The sequence below is a fragment of the Apteryx mantelli genome, chromosome 10 (genome assembly GCF_036417845.1).
Source record: "Apteryx mantelli isolate bAptMan1 chromosome 10, bAptMan1.hap1, whole genome shotgun sequence".
Classification (NCBI taxonomy): Eukaryota; Metazoa; Chordata; class Aves; order Apterygiformes; family Apterygidae; genus Apteryx; species Apteryx mantelli.
In genome coordinates, this window is record NC_089987.1 from 15,584,900 (window position 1) to 15,608,580 (window position 23,681).

General features: G+C 35.5%; 1 protein-coding gene across 2 annotated transcripts in view; it reads right to left on the reverse strand.

Moving 5' to 3' along the window:
• The window catches only part of ITFG1 (integrin alpha FG-GAP repeat containing 1), a 107,151-nt gene that overhangs the window by 75,241 nt on the left and 8,229 nt on the right, over positions 1-23,681 (reverse strand). For both annotated transcript variants that reach the window (XR_010885292.1, XM_067302546.1), the window contains exon 6: positions 16,620-16,714. Coding sequence is in view for 1 of the 2 variants with exons in the window: in XM_067302546.1 (XP_067158647.1) it covers positions 16,620-16,714 (95 nt within the window). In the remaining variant the exon portion in view is untranslated. The remainder of the gene's footprint in view (positions 1-16,619; positions 16,715-23,681) is intronic.

Sequence of the window (23,681 nt, forward strand, 5' to 3'; positions counted from 1 at the left end):
AAATACCTCATACAATGTAATTTGTAAAGTTATTTGTCTAAGGATATGCTGCCATGTTGCCTCTGGCAGGCAGTTCTGGTAGCAATTTCAGCTGTAGAAAACAAAAACCGTTTGCACACAGATCTGTAAGTTTAAAAAGCAGAGATAAGGTACTGAGTGCTGGATAATATGCTCTGTTCAAATGCTGATGGACCTGATGACAGCACAACCCGAGATATTTACAACCTGAGTTTATACACTTAAACAACCCTGAGCTCAAGGAACTTCAGCCCTTACAAAATACACTAGTGATATTATGGAGACTTTTAGTGGACAACAGGTACATAAATGGATACGAAAAGTAATAGTAAGGGATGTACCTTCTAATGACCCAATTACAACAACTGTAGATTCCGGAGAAATCCCATGGAAATGGACCAGAGCAGGAAAAATCAGCCTGGCCACTTTCTAAATAGCCTGCTTCTACTGCCGCTGCCAGGGGAAGGGTGTTGCTGGATGGACCACTAGACTAAGCCTGTAGGGCATTTTTTATGCTCTCAGTTTGTGACAACATGGAAAAAGATGAGTAAAATCCGTGACAGCTGGGTTGGGGCAAGGATCTCATGTCAGATTCCAGCAGACTTCCCCAAACGTGCCCCTATAGCCTAACTGAGTGGCTAGAATTAAGAAACACATTACTGTCTGAGAGGGAACATTTTGCCTAAACAGATGCAAAATCAAGTGTGTTCAAGTTTAAATATACTTTGCTATTTTTGATTTAACAAGCAGTGATTAACATGAAAACAATATAAATGATAGGAAAGTTCATATACAAAATTCAACAGCCTGTGAATGAGATAAAGAATCAAGGCGTTTCCCCAGTATTTTAGATCCACAGAACTGAAAAACAACCTAAATATAAACCAAACACCTATTACAGAAGACAACTGACATGCTGTGACACAAAAAAAGCACTGTATTAGCATTTTAGTCACAGCCTTACTTTCCCTAAAAAACGAGTTGGTGAGAAAATTTGGCTATTCTTTAATTTAATTGGCGCAGTGATAAAATACTGCTGGCCAATCTCTACTACTTCTCATCAACAAATATATATCCTGAAGAACACCACATTCATTCTTATGAAAACAGAAATGGAGATTATTAGAAATTTACGTTTCAGCTTGAAAAAGGGTATAATATTCCAGTACTGTGCTACAAGCTTCCAGTAACCTCAAAACATGTTACAGAGGAACCATCATAGTTCCATCCATCTTTCTTTGATGGGATCAGCTAATTTTGATATGCTAGCAGCATACGGCCCTGTGAAGACTGAAAAACTTGCCCAGAAAGCTACCTAAAACTTGAGCAGCTAGCCTACGCTGGGTTTAGTGACATTATGGCTACATTACATCAACACCAAAGCCAGCCCAGATACATCCACCTACACTGAAATAATATTCTGAGTACAGCGCAGCTATGTCCAAATCAGCTAGTTCCATTTCTGACCATTTCTGTGTAATACATCTAATGGAAAGCTATGCAACTACCAAGCTAGTTTTTGGTGACCCATCTCAGGCACCAGAAGCACGCCATTCTTCCATGGGGCCTCAGAAACCAGACACGCAGAGCGAGGACGCACCACTGCTAATTACCTACCGAGAGTCGGACACATGCAGCTGTGACAGGTAGCAGGCATGACAAAGGAACGCTACAGCAAAGACTGATTAAAATGCAGCACACCATTCAAATGCCTCCAGAATGAAAGCATTTCTACTCTTCCTGCAATCCCTAGCTTCTTACACCATGCATCTCACAATTTTTGGTGCAGATGCAGGAAGAATCATATAGACAGTTTTTCGCTAAACAGCCCTACTCCCAATAGCAGGTCCAGCCCCCACCCTTATCCCACAATATTCTTCACACAGACAATCCCAGGCTTATGCAGCTACGCTTCTCTTATCCCACACACTCCTAGATCCTCCTCTGGTGACTTCTAATCCATCTGTTAACATCTTCTTCTTGCAGCAATTCACCCAGTGTTTCTCGCCCTCTCCTTCTAAATTCCCTACCTTCAGCCCAGATTTTTTCCCACCTACTGATGTCTATTCCTCCTCCTTTGTATGTGCCACCTCTACCTTTGCTCCCTGTGCTCAGTTAAGTGGCCAAACACCAGCAATAGTCTAGAGCTGCAAAGGAAGGGAAGGCTATGTGAATCCCTGGCTGTGGTATGCTCAATATACATAGATATTTTAGAAAGGCAGTACTAGCAATTAAGGAAAAAAAACAGTTGATACTTCTAAAACATATTTCAAACTGGCTAAATTTGGAGGGGCTTAATATTAGAACAGCAAAAGCCTGTTCAGAAAGATCTTCCTGTCTTTCAGAGAGGATGTTTCAAATCCTTGCTCCAAAGAAAACAAGCACTAGGTTATTAAGGAAAAAAAAAAAAGTTAAAGTACTAAACCAGCTCCACTTCCACTTCAGTTTGTGAAAATTGCTAAGCAAGTATAACTGAAGGTTAGAAAAAGTTCAACCTGGAGGAAGAAGGATAGCCTAGAAGACTTCAGCCCAACTGCAGAGCTTCAGATGATCTTACTAGGGTAGATAGTATTACCAACGCCACTTCCAGCATTCCTTTCTCTTATTAGTACCGCTAGGAAATAAAGAGAAAGCATAACTATACAGATTCTGCTCTATGTTCGCTTCTGAATATCCTCGCATTTTCCTTCACTTTTGAATGTTGCAAAAAACAGTACTATTTATAGATTGAGTGTTCATTTCACTAATGACTGATTTGACCTTTCTGTTTAATGTCAGAGGGCTTTACTTCAGAATCAAAACCTTCAGCATCTCTGGTCATCTTCAGAACCACCAGGTCACAAGCAATACTCTTTTAAGTTACAGCTTGACTTCACGTTTACTTCAGAACTTTAAGATAATAAAAATAAAAAAAGAAATAAAAATGCCTTTTTTAAAAAACACTATCAAAATGCAAGAATAGGAATGTGAGCTTCCATCTTATAAAAGATATTAACCAAATAGAATATACATTTGTAAACTTCAAATGTATAAAAAATTCCTCATTTTTGTGGGAGAGCAGGTATATTAGTACATATATTTAATGAACGTTCAGTTAGAAGTTACTTGCAGGTATGGATGTGTCTACTTGTATGTATCAGCATATGGAAATAACATGCTGAACTAAAAATCCGCTTCTCCATAGATTTAAGAGTCTGACTGAATGGGTAAACTGTCAGCTCTATTAAAATCATTCAATGCCATACAGCATAAAGACTAACAAGCAAGATTATTTCCTCTATTTCCATTACAGATGGACTCATTTTTAGGGGAATCCCACCCTGAGGGTATTTAAAAATATAAAAAAGAAGAAAAAGAATTACTTACTTTTCAGTCACTCCAAGTAATTTTGGTATGCACAAGCTTAATTTTATACAACAGCATTATAACTGCAGTCAGTTTTATTTCCTTACTACATCATTTTTTCCATTTTTGCTTCTATTAATAAATTTTGTGCTTCTGTTCATAAAGTTTTCACTCAGGTATAGCAGCCTTCCATTATTTGTTATTCAGATTTGTTTGGTGATTAGTTTGAGTGGGGGGTTTTTTGGCCAGCAATTAATTTGTTGCAAAATAGTTGTCATTCAGACTGTACAAATAACATGCCTGGCTAAAATAATTCAGCTTTTACAATATAGATATGAGGACAAGCACCAACACTAATGAATTTGCAATTAACTTCTCATGAATTTTTAGTACTATTCACATAACAAGTTTGGGAACCATTCCATCCAGTAACCTCATCTTCTGAAATATTTAAGCAAAATGAAAGGACTTCATACATTCCAAACAAGCTAATTCGTTTTTGCGAATTTTTAAGAAATGTGTTTATAATATAAGAGGTTGTGAATGACTTTTCCATGAGCGCCAGTACTAAAGCTTTTCAAATGGATCTTTCAAAATTTAATAATATTTATCAGAACTATGTAGTAAAGCAGATTATAAACAACTATAAACAACATAATTAGGACATTTAAAACTCTGTTCATTATTAAGAGTGACTATAGAAAAAAAATCTGTATGTATTAATTCACAAGGATCATTTAAATGGGAAAGCTTTAAATTAGTTTTATGGAGAACATTTATGTTTCTGATTATGCAAATCAGGTGGGACTATTCTGGGTTTTAGCATTTAAAACGTGACATATTTCACAGAGGAAATTCTGTTTATTTTCAGAATAAAGCCAACAATATATTTTTCAAGCAACAGAAGATAACCACTCAGCGTTAAGAGTATTTTCAGAACCCTTTTTCACATTCAGTGCTTCCTAGGCAAAATGCTATTTGGGGCAGAACCAATTTTCCTCCTGCCTATAAAAATTATTGATTCCCATAAAAATGTATTAACAACCCATATCTCCTTAATGGTAATTAGGATATAGACCATGCCTCTTTGTAAAGCATACTGGCATCCTCAAACATAACAAAGTCTGAGCATAACCCAAATTGTGTTTTGAACCACAACATAACTGTACTGGTACTAACCAGTTCAGAGTGGGGCTCACTTCCTAAATATACTTCTAAATTCCTAAGTTTCTGATTTAAAACCATTATACAACTCTTGCATTAGACAACAGCAGACCTCTCACCACAGTTACCTTACCCTGCCCTCACTATTTTGTTACTGAATGAATATACTAGTTTCCAAGTTAGGCTTCTCAAACTAAACTCATTTTCCATTTCCGATTTCATACTCAGCTCTCAGGAATCACAGGTGCATCATTTGCAGGTAAGAATGGAAAAGTCACTAAGACAGGTCACTTGTCTCAAAGATGTTAAAGCAACCTGGTTTCATCTACAGTTGATCCATTCTCCCCCACCTCCCCAATTCTCAAATGTAAACATTTCACTTAGCAAAAAGGTCAGAAATTCAACAAAACCCAAAATGATTTAGCAAGTACATTGGTTCTTTTATCACTCTGGAAAATCTGCCAGCTTTAGTGTCATCCATAAAGCTTATTATCATGTACTGTACACATTCTTTCTGTTGTAATGACCAAAAATACATTTGGTAAATAAAAAAACCAACATTCAGACCAAGAATTTAGTATGGAACAGCAATCTGCTCTGATATTACTGTATTTTCTTTCAGCTACCTTTTTGACAAGCTGCACACGTTTCCGAGTAATATTCCTAAAAGGTAAGTATGCAAATGGCCTGCACCGTTAGGCATGCCACACTAGGGTAGGGACTTCTCAGCCCTGAAGAGGTAAAATGGAAGCTGCACGCTTGCACTTGCACAGGTAGTGTGTTGATACAGAAGTCATACTGCCTTTAAGCTAATTTACTGTATGTCCGAAGAAACCGGTTACGACCCAAAAATGCCTTGCTATATTAGCATTTCTAAATCTATTTCACTGACTGGTTGGATCCTCTTGAAGTCTTACTGGATTCCTTCAAGACCTTCTATACTGAATCTGCCTGTTCCTAGGTAATTCTTTTTATCAGTGAATCACCACAGTATTTTTCCAGGATTTTTCCCCCCATGCATAGGTTTGGCCTTCCAGGACGAAGAGGTGCTATCTAGTACCCAATCTTATTCCTGAGGTGAGCTTAATTAACAAAGTTCAACAGACGCATGAATGTTTACTGCAACTACATAAATAGACAAAGTTTTGCTTCCCTGAGTCTATCATCTAAATTGATGCAAGAAAGTACTCCTCTTTGCCAGAATGCTGACAAAGCCATGACGAGATGGATTTGCTTCAGAAGGAGACAGCATTTGTAAATCAGGACCCAAGTCTGAGGGGGATAAGACTGAGGTAAGAGACATACCTCTGCTGCGATAGCCACTTTTTCTGCAAGGCAAAAATGAAGGCATCTTCACCCTCTTCACTCAGAAAAGACAATTTTGGGCCTAGATACTTCCTGCAGTATCTTGGAAAATAGAGACCCTCCTGTAGACCATTCGTTTTCGGAGGGGGGGGGGAAGGGGAGCTCTACTTTTCTTCAGTTGCTTTGCAAACCTGTGTTGCAGAACGGAACAGCAGAAGCGAGGCAGAGACAATGAACACATCAGGCATTTGACTTCTTCCAGCCCAGGAAAGAAATGGTACCCCATAAGAAACCGAACTTCCATCTAAATTTTCTGTTTTGGATAGGGGAAAAAAGAAATTCCTCAGTGGGCATAGCAGCATCCCTAATTAATGCCACCTTGTGTAACCGGTGTTCAGAGAGAGGAGGACAACAGTCGCCTGCTGTCAGCCCCACAGCTGGCCGCAGCCCTGCTCCCACTGCGCTGCGCGCTGGCCTAACGCCTCAGCCCAGGTCCTGTCATCTCTGCCTTTTCCCACAGTTAACTTGTACTGGCTTTACAGTCTCAGTTAGAAAGTGGCCAGTCTTTATTCTTTAGAGGGATAATCACACACTGAAATGTCATTAAAAGATATGGAATTCAAAAAGTGCATATTTTGGGGGTTAGATAAAAAAGGGTTAAAAGTAAATTCCACCAGTAAGCACGCCAGTGGCTTGGCTGTAATGATATATTCCTATAAAATTATAAAGTAGAAATTGATTAGATTGATATGCAGAAGATAGCGTTAAAAGACAGCATGCACTGACTTTCAATTTCTTAAATACTGCATCAGTCCTTTGAAAAACCAGAAATATAAAGTTACCTGATAACAGTTTTAGTCAGCACTGAATTCCATTATTGCACATAAATGACAGCAGAGCAATTACAACCACCCTGACATCTTCTGAAGATTTTTTTTGCCTTTTTTTAAACTTCAGGACACATTGCTTTTTTCCCCCACTCTGTATGTGGTATCAAAATTGATGGGTTCACCACAAAACCTGCAGTACTCAGAAATAATGCTTATAAAAAGTAAATCCCTTTGGTACACCTAAACAGTAGGAAAACCTGCAACCTTGAAAAAAAATTTTTTTTTTGATAATAAAATTATGGCAGTGAGGTAAGAGTCAAAACTGTTTTTTAAATAAATATGATTCCCAGTGCCAAAGCCTTATCCTCATACACAGAAGTCACTGCCATGAAACATTTTATTTTTCTTTTTTTTGCAGCTGTTCTATTAGCCAATTTCAATCATTCCAATTAGACTTTACTGTGAAGTTACTTAGAAACAGTCCTACTTATGCAAATAGTCCAGCATGCATGTTCCCTTATCTTTTGGAAAACATTTGTCAGGCCTCGGCTGCACTCATGTCTGTTTGGAATACAAGTATGGGAATATGGCAAGTCAGGTTAAGAGCAACACTGAACTTTCAAAAGGCTTGAGCCATGCTGCTCTACCACTGGACATCTAGTAAGCATGTTGCTGAAAAAGTAGCAGAAATGGTAAAACAGAACATGTTAGATCAGAAATACTATGTGTACTAGAATTACAGAATACGACAGATTACTGTCGTCTTTTCTGAAATCTTTAAGGAAAAAATTATGTTTATTTAGATATGCTAGTGTTGTTCAATAAGTCATCCTTAGAAAACATTTTTACCGTCTTTCCTATGCGACCTCCCTCCTTCTATTTCAAGAAAAGCTGATGTGAAAGGTAGAGCTTCCATTCCCCCCCCCCCCCCCCCCCCGCCCCAAAGGCATAGCACAATGCAAGCAGAAGACGTGCTTGCACCATACTTCACAGGAGAACTGCTTTGGAGGCAGTAAAGTACCATGCATGTAGGAATGCATTTTCATACATTTGAGCACTACAACAGCCACTTGCTAACAGCTGATTTTGTATCAATGAATGGGGAGGATGTGAACAGTTACCTATCATAATCTGGTCAATTAATTTAAGTGAACTTTACTTTTAAATGCATTTGTTTTTTTAGCTAGAAATGAAAGGAGTTAAATTGTTTATCGTTTAAAGAAAAATCCAAAGTGAAACACTAAAAAGAAATGCTTTATATCGTTCCTCAAAGCCTTAATCACAGATGAATAAATTCAACTATACAGTAACATATCTACTATTCCCAGTGCTGAAGTTCAAAGTTATTAAAAGCACTAAGAAACAAGCTTGTTAGTGACTGCAGCTTCTTATAGAGACTGATCAAAGAGAGTAATTTAAAAACTAACAGGGCTTGGGTTAATTCTTGCACCAGATGTCCAGTCTACAGAGCTTAGTGAGATTTGTTTAGAGTTACTTAATACGAAATAATATCATTCATCTCTTTAAAGGAAATTTAGTCTTGGTACTAGTCTTCAATCCTCTATCTAAGCCTAACTCAGAAGCTGAAAAAGTCATTGGCTTCTTTGTTCAGTAAAGGTGCTACACCAATCTCTAGCATATCATTAAAAGTTTCAAAAGCAAAAGACTTTGAGACACTTCATTTTGGCAATTTTAAAATTACATTTGGTAAGCAGATAGCATAGGTGATGTGATCTTTTAGAAAGGTTAGGCAAACCTTGAGATAAAACAGGTGTTTCTTTTCTCTAGAGAGCCCTATTCATTCTTTATCTCTCTTCATGAGAAAAGTTATGAGTGAGAAAGTGGTAATGGCAAAAAGCAGAGCAATCTCAGCAGCCTGAGGCGGAGATGCAGTTAATTTAACCAGGTAGTACTTGGAAAGAGCAGGGACTTCTTGTGTTCCTGTGCAGTGTTCAAAATCAAGTGGACGAATGTAGATAAAAAAAGGAGATCACTTTACACAACATTTGTAGTGAGAGAGAACAGATTTGTAAATAGCAAAAAACCAACCAACCAAACCAAACACCCCTCTCCCCTCCCCCCAAAACAGATACAGGTTGAGCTTCTCCAAAATATATTCCGTGTAACTTGTAGAATGCATTTTTGTCTCCGTTATTCGCTGTAAACTCTCAGGTAAGCTCTCTTATCCGAGCTTAAAACAGGTAAGAAATTAGAAGCTGTACTATTCAAGGAATGAAATAGTGAGATGGCATTACTGAATGTTTGTCTTGGGGGAGAAGAGGGAGGCCAAAAGAATGACAGCAATTTGACTCTAGAATGAAGAAAGTATATAAATATTTTTGAAGTGCCACCCAGGATAAATAAGTTATAAAAGGCCAGATAATTTGTTTGCAAACATAACAAATCTGGTTGTTTTAATACAGAATTTTGGTTATATTTTGATGAATACAGCATCTGGTTATTTTAACACAGAATCTATTATGTAAAATAAGCTTTGATGTTAATATATTTGTAGAGAGAGGTTACCAGTTTCCATCAAGAGCCAACACCAAAAATATAATCTAATTAGGTAAAAGCCTGACATTAAGCATAACGGTGTCTTCAGAATCAAGGTTTAACTGATTACAACTCAAAAATCACCTGGGAACTGAATGATTAGCTATCAAGAAGAAAACAATCTACATTTATGGGTGTAAACTAAGATGTAGGACTCAAAAAGAAAACACATTGTAAATGTTCTGGGACATTAGGTTTCTAGATTCCCAAAGCAAAACAACATAAGAGAATTTAACCATCAGAAAACAGTAAAGAGATTAGCAATTAGTTTATAGCAAGCTGTTACTGACTAATGATTTTTCCAAAAACAAATTTATGAATTTTCTTTCACTGTATGTGAACAGCTCTAGAAATATTTGCAATTACACACACAGCGTGCCAGTGTTTTAACTGCCAGACAGGTTACAAAAGCAGTACTTCCAAACTTTGGAATCGCATAACTGAATAAGGCATGGAATATTTTAATATATTAAATATTTTTCATAGCATTCAAGGATACATCTGCCACTAAGAAAGAAGTTACGGTATGATTCACAGTCCAAGGCAGTTTGTCTCATGCATATGAATGCATTTAAATATTTGCAGGGCATGGCCTGATTTTTTTTTTTTTGGTAGAATAAAAACTTGAAGTGTATACAAATTTATTGCTTATTAATAATTCTTTTGTTACAGTAATTAGGGATTTGAATTCTGGCTTAGGAAGTCAGCCTTAGCCCTAACTGAACATTTTACACTTTAAGATGTTTTAATTAGAAATATTCAAATTACAGAACTAGAAAAAAAAAAATGTAGCGAGATAATTGCTATTCTAAATGCTTCAATTTTAGATGAAGCACTCTAAAACATGATAAATTTAAACTTCATTTTGGTCCAAAGTATTTCTCTGAAAATGCTGACTGTGGCAGCAAATATCAACAATGGCATAGATAAAATATGGTAGTCTATCGTCTAGCTTGGAACAGATGATCTGTATTGATACGCAAATCTACATCCTTTCTGTGTGGTCTTCACCAAGTTCTTTTATCTTTCTCTGCCTCAGTTTCCAGCTATAACATCCTTTTTCCACCTTTCCTCTCAGTATTTCAACTGCAAAATCTTCAGTGTAACAATGGTGTTCGGAACAGTGTTTACTTAATAGAACAGTATCGTCGCCAGCTCCTGACTAACATGCTTGATATGCATTTCTGACAAACGTTAAGTTCCTATTTACTTTGAATTGAGTGGATTGACGCAGTGAAGTTACTTTTTACCTCCTTTACTATCAGCTGAAAGAGTCGAATCTTGTTGAAGCACTACTTTTAAGTTGCGTGATGTAAATTTTTTGGATTGAGCATATGACTTTTTGAGACTGGTTTCTCCCTTGAGGAATGTGCTTTGGAGATGCTCACCTAGGCGGTCATGCTCTATAACGTACATCTAACGTTAGGGGCATTCAGACAGGCTATTATTAGCTTCAAGATTGTTTCCTTAAGCTAGCTGTTAATCACATTTATCATTAGTTTCTATTATGTATTACTAAACACATCTCACATCCATGAAAGATGATGCATACCCTCATCTTTCAGTCTACCTCAGTGCAGGTAGACACAGTGACATCGGTGTAGGACAGAATTCTGATCTCAGATGACTAGGTATCAAGTTTAGACCCTCTGCAAATAAGTAGTGGATACCTGAATAACACTGTACTATTCAGGTGTGAAGGACAACATATGACTATATCTAATATTTTTAAATATAGCCACTATCTCATACATTTAGATATATAAAAAGCAGCAATTACACATACATATCATTTCTTGCTTGAAATGATTGCTGAAGTCAGTAAGATTTGGCATATCAAATTGATCCAGAGGAATAACAACAAAACCTCATTTTTAGATGTTATACCTTTCAGTGTTGAGAAGCCATTAAGGTTCATATTTAAAAATACAGTTAATTTCACTTTTTTAAATCCAAAGTAATATTCTATTTTTTGTGAAAGTAAAAGAAACAGGAAAAATCTTTAACGAACTGCTGAAGAAGAATTTAACTACAACATTTAAATGCACGTCCAAATATACCCAACAAAAGACAGCAGAACTGAATATTTCTATCTGAGGTTCAGTGATGCCTTCACTGTTTTTCATTTCTAATAGGTAGAACATTTCTCAATAAGCATAAAACCCTTGCATGTCAATTTAACAGAGCACGCCACATTACCAAAGTGCATGACTTATTGAAGTCCAGGCATTTGAAATATGACTATGAGATAAATTAATGCTACAATAACTTCTTCTACTGCTTAGGGAATATGGGTTATGTAACATTAAAAATTCATGTTGCTTTTTGAGAATGTGTAAATCTATGTGCTTTCAGCTGTAAGCATCATCTACCAAATACATTAAAATTAAATTGTATACTATACATACTATTTAACAAAAAGGGCGTTCTTTAACATTAACAAAATGCTAAAAATTTTTAAAAAGCTGTTAATGAAGACTTACAGTGGAAATGAGTGGCTATATAGCAAAACAAAGCAAGCAAGCAAGCTACAGTTACATAAAACTTTTAGGAAGTTTCTCCCAGAAAGAAATATTAGAAGTTAATCATTTCGGATGACCTGAGAATTGGAGGAAGACTCAAACTAAACATGATAACCAGAAATGTTAGTTCTTGTAACTCTGCCAGTCTCGTGATACTTAGCATTTCTCTTAGCATGCCCACTCTTAAACTGCTTAGGAATCTCAACAAGCATAAAAAGAATACACTTTTATGGTTGTTGTGAGCAGACAGGAAATATAAATCATGAAGAGCCCATAATCAAAGAACACACCCAATTCATTATTTTAAAAAGTACTCAAGATCTCAGGAGCCTGACCAGTTTTCTGAATAGCTGAATATATTCAGAATAGAGCCCTGATTATATACTTTTAACCTTTGCCCTTATAAACGTGGTTGTACAGAAACAAATACAGTTATAAGCCTAAAACTGGGTTAAGCAAAATGCAACCATTTTTTATTATTAATTATTGGACCATTCAAACAACTGATAATTTACAGACAGATATTTTCCTGTTGGAAAAGGAATAAGTAAAATCAGTTTGGGATTATCACTCCTATTTGTGATGGTACTATGTGCAACAGCAAAAAGTACTATTGAAAACATCTTGTCCCTTGCTATAGATAGCTTAGCTCAGAGATCTAAGACTGGTAAGTACTTTTACTAATGTTATTGTTCAGTCCTGAACAAAAATATACATAGTACAGCAGTCCGTAGCTATGGAACACAATGGTATAAAACTCAGCTGTTTTCCTGTAACTGGCAGATGTATTAGCATTAAAATAAATCGCTTTGCCTACACTGCGTACAAGAAAGCCAACAATAGCCACCTTTGCAAAGACTATTAAAAAAGGTGAAAGTTTTCTGGGGAAAAAAAAGAAGGTTCATTATTTGTACTGCCCCACCTTCTACAGGCAAATACTATTTTCCTAGTTTCTAGTGATGCTTTGGAGCAAGACATGCTGTATGATAGCATTTAAGATAAGACCAGTATAATATCAAATGGAACAAGGCACCAAAAGAAGCGGAAAATTCTTCATCCACTGATACATTTTAATCAATACTGACCGCTTTCTGGGAAGCTTTACTTTAGCCTAGAGGTAAATGGTTTAAATTCAAGAACGTTTATACGAAAGAGCAAAATGATTGGAGCATCTATCATACAAGGAGAGGCTAAGAGTGCTGGGGTTGTTTAACCTCGAGAAGGGCTTGAAGAGAGGCTTATCAATGTGTATAAACACCTGATGGGAAGGAATAAAGAAGACGGATTTAAACTCTTCTCAGTGGTGCCCCGTGACAGGATGAGAAGCAATGGGCACAAACTGATATACAGAAATTTCCACCTAAACTTAAGAAAAAACTTTATCACTCTGAGGGTGGTCAAACATTGGAACAGGTTGCCCAGAGAGGTTGTGGAATATCTGTGCTTGGGACAATACACGCTTAATGCATGTACACTAGACGCTTAAAAATGTTGTATTTACTTTATCCTCATCCACAAAGCACACATACACCCTTCAATAACAATTGCATACTCTTGCAAATTTTTATATGAATTATGTAGAGTTCCTGCCTAACTCAAAATTGCTTACTGAATTAAAAATTATAAGCAGCTGAGATTTCTACATGGTGACGTTTATTTAAAAACAGCAGCAGCATTACTAACTGAAACAATGTAGTTTAAATCTCTCCGAGAAAGATTAGTATCATCTTTGTTCTGGTTAGTGGATTTTTGGATTTATAACGTCCTTACACAGTTAGCCTTTCATGAAGCATTGTTAGATTAAAAACATCTTTATGAACATGCTCTCATATAATGCAATCATAACAATTCAACTTCATTTCACCCAGAGCAGGAGAAGCGTGCCAATTAAAAGCACTGCTTTGAGGGCTTAATTTCTTGGCAGGTTGAAAACAGGTTAGGCTATAGCCTAGCAAAAAGATTCTGAGCCCAGAGAGGATTTTTTTTCTTATGTCAAGCATACTTTAAATCTCCTAAGCTGTTTATAATGATACAGTTGCCAAAAATAGTCTAGCTAAAAATCACTGAATTGGCTGCATCTGTTACAGAATAGAGAGCCTTAAAACACTGTGGAATACTAGAAAATGGTCTTAAAAAGAAAGAAAAAGATGGGGTATTTTAAAGGTTTGTTTTTTTAATCTGTTAATCTGTTGGGAAAAAAACCCAAGTGTATCCATTTTAGGTGCAACTATATCTTAATATTCATGAATAGTGGCATTGACCATGAGTAAATACTGAATTTTTCACAGTATCAAAAAAAATACCATAGTATCACCAAACATCATGATATTAAGTCTTTTGGACAACAGGATTTCAATATGCAGAGTGTTCTCCTGCTTCCTCATCAATGCCTCCTTCCTAAATGATATGATTTACATGTGGACCAGGACCTGTCCTTAATGAGGTTCTGCTCCCCCTTCAAGAACTGTAGTGCAGGTTAATACCAAGTCACAAGGCTCCTCTCATCTTCATCAGCTTTACCTGAACTATCCAGTAAATTATAGACATCCACTTACTGCGTAAAGAAATAACACAATGTGGACCACACTCCTCCCTTAGCTGGGGCAACGCTGCCTTACAACACCAGCAATGCTAAGGAGGAATACAGATAACAGGAAAAACATCTAGCTATCTTTTTCAAAGTCTATCCAGACTGCACAGAGCGAGACATAGGGCTGGTGGTGTGCATACGACAGCAATATCAGCACCTTATTTTGGTACTGTTTGGCAAAATCACAATATTACCATTATTATATAGATAATTACTTTTTTTTTTAATGGCAGCTGACTACTTCTATGAGTCACTTGCTAAACTCTGTACAGACTAACACAAATTACATGAGACTGTGAGAAAATTAAACAGACATTTGTTGGAAGAAGAACAATGAAACTCAAAGTGCAATTTCATGCTTGGTTAAAGGCAGGCTAAAACTGCTGCTGCTGAAAGAGGAGTCTACCTTTCCTCTGTGCTTACAATGGCCTGGCAATCTTGAAGCTGCATGGTGAGTTGGATCAGCTTAATAAGCCAAGTGAAAATGAGTTCACTTCCGCAACACGTCCCCCCACAACTATGCACTTGTTGAGCAACTGCTATAGCTGACGTGAGGGAACTGACATAAGTGTGCAGACAGGGCCAGAGGCTTGGTGGCTTTTTGTTTTGGCAGCTGGGCAGTCTTGTATTAACATCTATCAGTCATGAAATATCAGATATCACTGATATGTACATGTAAGGTAGTATTTTTCAGCAACATATGCCTTGCTCACAGTTGGTCCAGATTTCACGACAGCAAAAGTCAACTTCCAATTCCCATCTTGAAAGCAGTAAGTTATTTTGAAGAAAACAATTCTATAGTAATATTTTTTCAGTTTCCTTCTCAGGATGGATTATTTTCCTTGAAATTTTCCTTAGGATGTCAGTCTAATGTAAACAACAGATTTCAGCCTGAGGAATTACATTTTTGCTGTTACAAGCAAATAAAAATCATGACCTTTGTATAGGGAGTGGTGGGAGCTTTTATATTGTGTGGATCTACTTTAATAGAGGAATTTCCATACAATACCAGTGCTAACCGTAACTCTTTGGACATTCTATAGATTAACTATCTCTCATAAAGAGATTTAAGCACCCTCCCCAAAATTGTTCCTATTATTTGATCAATTTCTGATTATCTACATACACAGCTTAGAGTACCTACCTTTATCTGTGAGTTTAAATTTCAATATATTAATCTTAAAAAGTTACCTTGAATGCACATCTACTCTGCCCATTCCCCTAAAACAAAATTCCAAAGGATTATACAGCTAAGTGTTTTAGAATTGGTTATTACATGACACTGATTATGGTGAGCAATCATGTATTTAATTTTCCAGTTTGAATCTCCATTTGACAGCTTCATGCAGCAACTTGCTGAAACTGAAAATTAAGGTTTGATTATGCACTAGAACAATCAACTTAATCTCTAACATTTAAAAGCAAATGAATTAAATAAACCTACAGACTCTTCCTTCTCTCAATTCCATGCTACTATATGAGAAAGAAATAAACTTTCCAAAATTACCATATAGGAATTAACGTATATAATGTATCTAGCAGAAGACACAGAATTCATTTACTGCGTGAAAAAACAAAGTTTAGCATAATATTTAAATATACTTTGAGGTATAAACTGTGTATATAAGTGATAAACATATTCATTATGGTAACCAAGGCTAAATTGCATTGCATGTTACATCAAAAAAAGAATACAGTTTATCCATCATAAGAAAAGTTGTTTCCCATATTTGTGTCTGTTAAACACTGACTTATAAATTGGTTATAGGATTGCTCATTTAGTAATGAAAGGATAAGAACAGAAGTCTCACATGTAATTTACTCAATCATTGGTAAAATAAACTACAACAAAATGGAATGAATAAAGTCATATTGAAGTCTTTATGAAACAAATCATGAGTGAAGTCCACTGTTGTAAAAACCCTTTTGAATGAAACATCAACTTTCAGAATCATGATGAAGAAAATGCACTATCTGCATCTGCTTCAGCTGCAAAATCTGAATACTACAGTATAGCATCACTAAAAAATAGGAAATGCAGCTTTGATGGTGAACACAAAATTATTCAGAACAAACATTAGTTTCGATTAAATTATCATCAAGTAGGAGACGTTATTAGCTTATTCAATCTGGCAGTCATTTTCAAAAAAACTGAGAACAATTCAAATTGTAGATACTGATTAAAGTTCAAAGTAGTTAAGTCATTTAATTAATGAACACAATGTTGTAGAACCAATTTTTGAAAAAAACTATCATATTGAAATTGGCTAAAATATTAGAATGACTTACCAGCAGTAAAGTCATTATTCAGATCTATAAATGCGTGAGAGTGCGGTATATACATTTTACTTCGAGTGTCCAGTGCAGGATGCCATGAAAAGTTCCTACAAGACAGAAAGATAAAGCAATGCATCTCATCAGTGCTTAGGGAACACTTAGGTTAACCATGATAATACATGCTTATTAAAAAAAAAAGGGGGGTGGTGGTGGTGGTATTTCAATTTATTTGAAATAAAATTGAGCACAAATCATGTTCTTCTAAAGCAAAGTTAAAATTAGTGTGTAGTTCACAATATACTGAGTCACTAAACTAACTGTTTGAAAGGTTTTGCAAAGGATGATCTGCATGAAAGAGACTTCAGCTGGTTTCTGTTAACTGTCTGAAGCAACTTTTTTGTACACAAAAATGTATAACCACCCACAGGAGACCAAAGTTTAGTGCCTGGACTTAGTGCCCCTTTACCCAAGCAGGTTTATTGCTACTACTTTTTTGAAATCTATTTTAAGATTAATAAAGATGAATAAAAATGGATGTAATCACATGCTGTGTAAAGTAGCTGACGGACTTTAAGTCACAAAGAAACGAACAACCCCCCCCACCGCCTCGGACTATATAGACTCTGTGATTCGCCAGACGGGTGATAGAAGTTTTACATATGCTCCTGCATCCAGCTAGAAGTTCTGCCTAAGAATCCATAAAAATTAGCAAGCCTTCACCATATTTTCCTGAAAATTTGAAAACTGTTTAAAGTTACATATATTATCAAAGGAATTATTACTATCACAAAGTGTTATGAATGTAGTATTGACTATAATATTTCAGAGACCATCATAACATTCTACAAACCTCAACAGTGAGAACAGAGAACATGTAAACCTTTTGTCAATTCAAGATACGCTATATGCCTTTCAGTAACTTCACTCAAGTCACAACCTCTGATGTTCTTCAGATTCAGTTTTTATTAAAAAAAAGTAGTAGTTACATATTTACCAGTTGTATGGAAAGTCTTAATAAGTCATTATCAAATTTTGACAATTTAATTAAAAATATAGTGAAATGCTATTGTGCCTCTAACCAAAAGTCGTATATGGCGTTTTTATTTCAATCTCAGAAATGGGTATGGGACACAAAAAAGGATTGTTTCCATAAACCAAAAATGTCTTATTATCATAGAGCAATAGTTCAAAATATCATGCAACTCTAACTGCTGGTCATAATTAGCACAACAGTAACACATTAATCACACCTGACATTTAGTTGCTTGTAATCATGGGTTTAGTCATAAGTAAACACAAATATATACTTCCCATGTTTGTCAGCTGAATATGTAGTTTAAAGACATCTAGAAATTTTATCATAGATCCCTTTCTAATGCAGTAGTTTCCAGACATGATTTGGTTTAAACACAACTATGCTTCAGCAATTTCTTTGGAAAATAGCTATATTTATTTACCAATATATGGACATTCAGAATGATGATATTAATGCTGAAAAATGCTTAAAAACTGAATATAAAGTGTGCTTTTCCTCTCAGTTATCAGAGACATGGCATGCTGAGCCTTGTGACAGACAGCCCTTCTTACTCTAACCGTTTTGAGAAAGCTCAGTAAGATGCTGAAGCACACTAGTTGGACTACTTTTCTAACAGTGCCCAACACTGCTCTCAATTAAAGGAATAAGTGCTAATAAAGCAACTGATACAAGCCGCAAGTCCATTTCCTAGTTCAGAGTACTTTAAAACAACGAACCAACCAACAAACTTTTATTATTTTATTTATTTATTTACAAGATATATATAAAAAAATCTGGATATCATTCTCTCAGACCAATAGTACATTTTAGCTCACTGATTTACTCCGACAGCTAGGGACAGCATTCCCTATGCTCATTTCCATCGTAATATTCACTCACAGGCCTGTAACATTTGTCCTTGCTATCCCCTTTTGAATGCTGTTTATGAAAATCTCATTTTCCAAGACATCTACATGAAAAAAGGGACAACTGTCAACCTTACAAAATGCTATATTGCAAGTTACGTGAAAGAAGTTGAAACCATCCTAGTTACATACATAATTTGTGGAAAAGATTGCAAAACACTGAAGCAACGTTACATACATGGAACTTGTCCAGAAAAGTTCTACAATGAGAACCTGCCACAAAAGCTCAGTTTTAAATTCTAATTACATAGTTCAGATCTATATAAAAGCCACCAATGCATTACCCCATCCAAAGAGCACAACAGCGAGCCAGAGCAAGCAACAAAGTTTCCAGAGGTAAGTTAAACAGCATCATTTCTAATTAATGAGGCAGCTCAAAAGAGGAAGATCTGTATTTATCATAAGCAGCTTTTGAATTCAAAGAAATAAATACTTCCTTAAAAAAAAGAAAGAAAAGAAAAGAAAAAAAAGTAGCAGTGCTTCCATCCTCTAGCTGCAGCCAGGAAGGGGAGCTTTCCAAGATAAGGATATTAGGTTGCGACAATCTCTCCAGAATAAGCATGCCAAATCGTCTGTTAGTGCTGGAGCACAATGGAGGATTCAAACTGAGAAACTTGTGGTTTCCTAGTTGCCTAATTTGAGGGAAAGATTACCTGTTTGCTTGTGTTGTTAAAGTACATAACTTCTTCATTCACTTTTTTTTTTTTTAATTTCTTTTTCACTTGTGCAAATTTGGAACTGATCACTTTCTTCAGTCTCTAGCTGGGTTACTCAAAAGAAATTTCATTCTCAAGTGATGAACACTATTTGTCAATAGTGAATAAAAAACAATCCAGTGCATAGCAACACGTCATGTAAGAGAGAATATGGAAAGATCCAAATAAATAGCTGACTCCTAAGTTATCCATTTTGAAAACTTCTTCCATAAAGCACTTGCAAGACAATGTGAAGTTACTCAACAGAGCTGGATTAACAGTAATGGAAAATCGGAGATAAAGAGAAGAAAGTGCTTGTCAAATAACGCAGACTCTTTCTAGCCTGGAACGGCAAAGAGCTGCGTCTGGTGTATGATGTTTCAAACTGCGAAATTTGCCACTTCTGAAGCAAACTGGGAATCAATTTGAGGGCACTGAAGTTTACTGAGATACAGTAAGATAGGATGCAGAACACAGTGCAGAACAAACCGATTCAAGACTAAATGGAGAAGATCCTTCTTGGTATCCAGGAAAAGAGATAATGTATAAGCAATTAGACTAGAGATCACCTTGCATCCAGATGCAGGTAGTCTCTCAAGTGTTAACATATAAAGGCTGGATCCAAACCAGAGAGAGATCCTGTTCTAGACTTGGATCAACTGTACACCACCTGGTGTGTTGTTGCAGAAAGATGCATATTAATTTAGGGAGGTGAAGACAGAGTATGTTTTCAGAATCAGAAAGCAGAGAAAAGTTCTCCCAGTTGTCAGAAATCCTTTTATTTTCATTTATTAACTTGTTGTTTGTGACAGAAACAAATCTGCATATAGGCAGCCATTAAGGAAAACTAAAGTGCAAAAATCATTTCTGTACACTGCTGTTTGCTGATAATGTAGTTTATTTTCAACTACTATTAAAACATCTACATTCATTCACGTGTTTCTGTTCTAAAGGGACTGAACATCTAGAAAATCTCTTCTAGCAGCACATTTGAATATGAGAAATTCACTTCAAAAATTGTAGTGGTTGAATCACCAGGTATGTTATTTTCAGAAATCTTAGACAATACATTCAGAAAACCTCAATATACACTAGACAGACCTAAGTAGGACAATGATATTATTGTGATATTACATTCCCACCCTTGGGAATGACTTATTTTATTCCAGTATTATATACATATTACACATACATTATAAAAACCTATGTATTACATATGAGTTACGGATAATAAGTACTTCGTATTTTATGGTCTGCAGAAACAAGCATCAATTACCTCCAAGAAATCATAACTAAGCCTTAAAACTTGAACAGAAGTCACATTATCTTAAAGAAAAAATGAAGCATTCCCTATAGAATTCTATGGGTGCATTTCTGAAGAAAACCAAGAAAATTAAAGCTACTAGTATAAATTAAAATATTTTAACTTAAAAATGGAAAAATGTTCTTCTAATCAGATGAAATAAAGTTATTTTCCACACACAATACATTGCTTATCTTGTTGCCTATAATACTCAGCCTTATTTTGAGCTATAATCAATAAGTTTATTTGTATCGACATGCTACTAAAAAGATTTCTTCAATAAAAATGAAACAAAGCCCCCCAAAACTTTTGTCTTTATCTTAAAAAGTTGATAAAAATCTTCAATATATGATCACTGCAAGGTTACTGTTATTTTCAGGAACACCCAAGAGGAATCTGCAGGCTCTGTTCCATAAGCTATAGATTTAAATAAAAGCAATCATGATAAAATTAAAGTACAGAATAATGACAAAAGACATATTGCCAAGAAAGGTATAAGAGCTTCCAATTATATATTTAAATGATTTAAAAATAATTGTAACATTATTTTCCCTACTCACTTCCAAATGATCTCTGGGGAAAGGAAAATACACTTGTTGTGAAGGAACAATTATAAAGGAAAATATCCAATTAGGAACAAAAGGTAAAGATTTTTTAAACTTACTGTATCAAACTGGTACTGAATGATAGAAAAAGACACTCCCCCCCCCCCCCAAAAGCCTTAAATAAGCATTTTTTAAGGGCCATGGAGATGCAAGCTAGGAAGCCAATGCACTGTTGTCATAGAAACACAGTAATCATCTGATTGACTTCTCCCGTACTAACGGACCTCTTTTGACACGATTGCTAAAAAAAAGCTACGTGGAAATGCAAAGACTTCATAACACACTCTCTCTTTTAAAATAAATGTAAGTATTGATTACATAAACCCTAAGCAGCTGTCACATCAACATCTGGGTTGCTCCTGAAACATGGCATCGCAAGTTTCCACATTAACGTTAACAAATAACATTCAAGACAATGCTTTCAATTTCCATTTAAAAGCTTCAAAATACTAAGTTAGAAGACTCAAACTTCTCTAGAATCATTTCACACAGAAAATTACTACACAGGAAACAGCTAATTTAAAGGTACAATCCTGCAAAATAACATGTCTTCAGTTCCTAATTTTCCCAATTATTTATTTTATGATCAGCCAAAAGAAAATGTTTCAAGAAGTCAAAAGAGCAGATATCATATTATCAGAAAACTAAGAACGTGATATTAATTTTTTTACAGTTATTACCCAACTTGCAATTGTGTTCCAACTCCCGAATCTTTTGGATACTTCCTTCTTTCTGTGCACTCTTACTAGAATTCTCTTTCTTTTTTAATTTGCACTACAGGAATAAAAACCACAGAGAAAACACAGCTTGATTGTTCAATAGCTAGCTAAAAACATCTAACATAAAAAATTATTTCCTTCAGCCCTGGGGAGAAACCACGTTAAAAATCTTTTTAATAGTTTAGTTACAAATGCAAAAAAAGCCGTTGGCTGAAATCAGCCAATCTTTGAACATTACACTATAATATCTATCTCATAACTGTGATATGAGTTGCACTAAATCTCTTTAGAAAACTAAACATAATATGTAATACAAGTTTCAGCATTTTGTGAGATTAAATTATAAAAGTTACTTTCATTGGTCATGTAGACACTTTTTAATATTGACATGTTGCTGTATTTTCCTTGTTATATGTTCTCCATTAGCAAAGAAATCACTATTTTTCCCCAAGTTGATGCCTTTTCTATTTCTTTAATCTGTTAGAATTTTCATACAACATGCTCCCAGCAGAATTTCTTCTGAAATCAAAAGGTAGAGGAAAAAAAAAACAATTGCAAGACCCTAAAATAACACTGATAAATCCAGGAAAATAAGCATTTAAAAGCTTCAGTAAAGCAAAAAAAAAAAAAAAAGACGCAATGACCATACTAAGCTCGTTGAAATTCTAACGATAAAAGTAAACTGGCTAGTCTAATGCTTTACCACTTTCATTTTATGGAAAACATAATTTTAAAGCACACTGCTTGTTGAGATTAATTATTTGGCCATCAAGAGAAATTAGGTAATAAAGTACAAAGGAGAATTTCTTGACACACTTTTATGATGCACAAGAAATCTGTATTTTTAAGATATGTGAAAAACAAAAGGTGAATCCTTTGACACATTGATAACTGATTCCCTCTGTGCTCGTCTGTATCTTCCTTCTTGCAACCCCAGATCACTGGAAACATAGATGCTTACCCTACTCTTATTCCTCCTTTTCAATACTTATTTATCAAGCTTAATGTTTTGTTTCTGCTCATATCTTAAAACATTACTCAGAAGTGTTGGTAGGGCCTATAAGATTTTTGAAACTTTAGTTTCTTAAGTACATCTCCACTAAACTTCTGTCCTCTATGCTGCCTGTTACTTCCAGTATCCATTACTGGATCATGTTAATAATGTAGTTTCCTTTTCATTCTTTAGTTTGCACCTTAAAAAGAGAACAGAAATTTCTTTCTAGTTCTGAGCACATTCTTTGCTAATTGAGAGACAGAACCTTTAAATAGGGAATAATTTCGAATTCAAGTATCCGTCTTTTGAGACTTCTTTCCTTTTTCAATGATGCCCAAAACCTCAGCATTATCAATCAGGTTCTTCCTTACAAAAATTGGAAAGTTAGTGTATTCCAAGTTCAGTTTGGCAAGACAGGAAAAGAGTACAGAGACGTATTTTTAGTTGTGTAAACAAAGCGTCATCCTATTCAAGAAAAAAATGTTCACTAATTCAGAATCATACCAAAATACATCCTTGATGACACAGTCGTAAGAGCTGTCACAAGCTAAAGCTTTCTTTTTGTCAGATTACAAGTCTGCAAAACAGTATCAGGAAAACTGAATAGCATGTGAACTGTCCTTCTTTAGGATCACTTCATGTTTGAAGTATCCATTAGTGTTTTTGACAAATAGCTGTCTATTTTCAAAAGACAGATTTGAAGTTCTTTGTATCTTGCCCAGTCTTTGAGATATTTCACTGCATTTTTGGTTTGATTTTAGAGATTAGTCCCTCCAAGTGGATAGAGATCCATTCTTCTGTTGTGCTTTGATTTCAG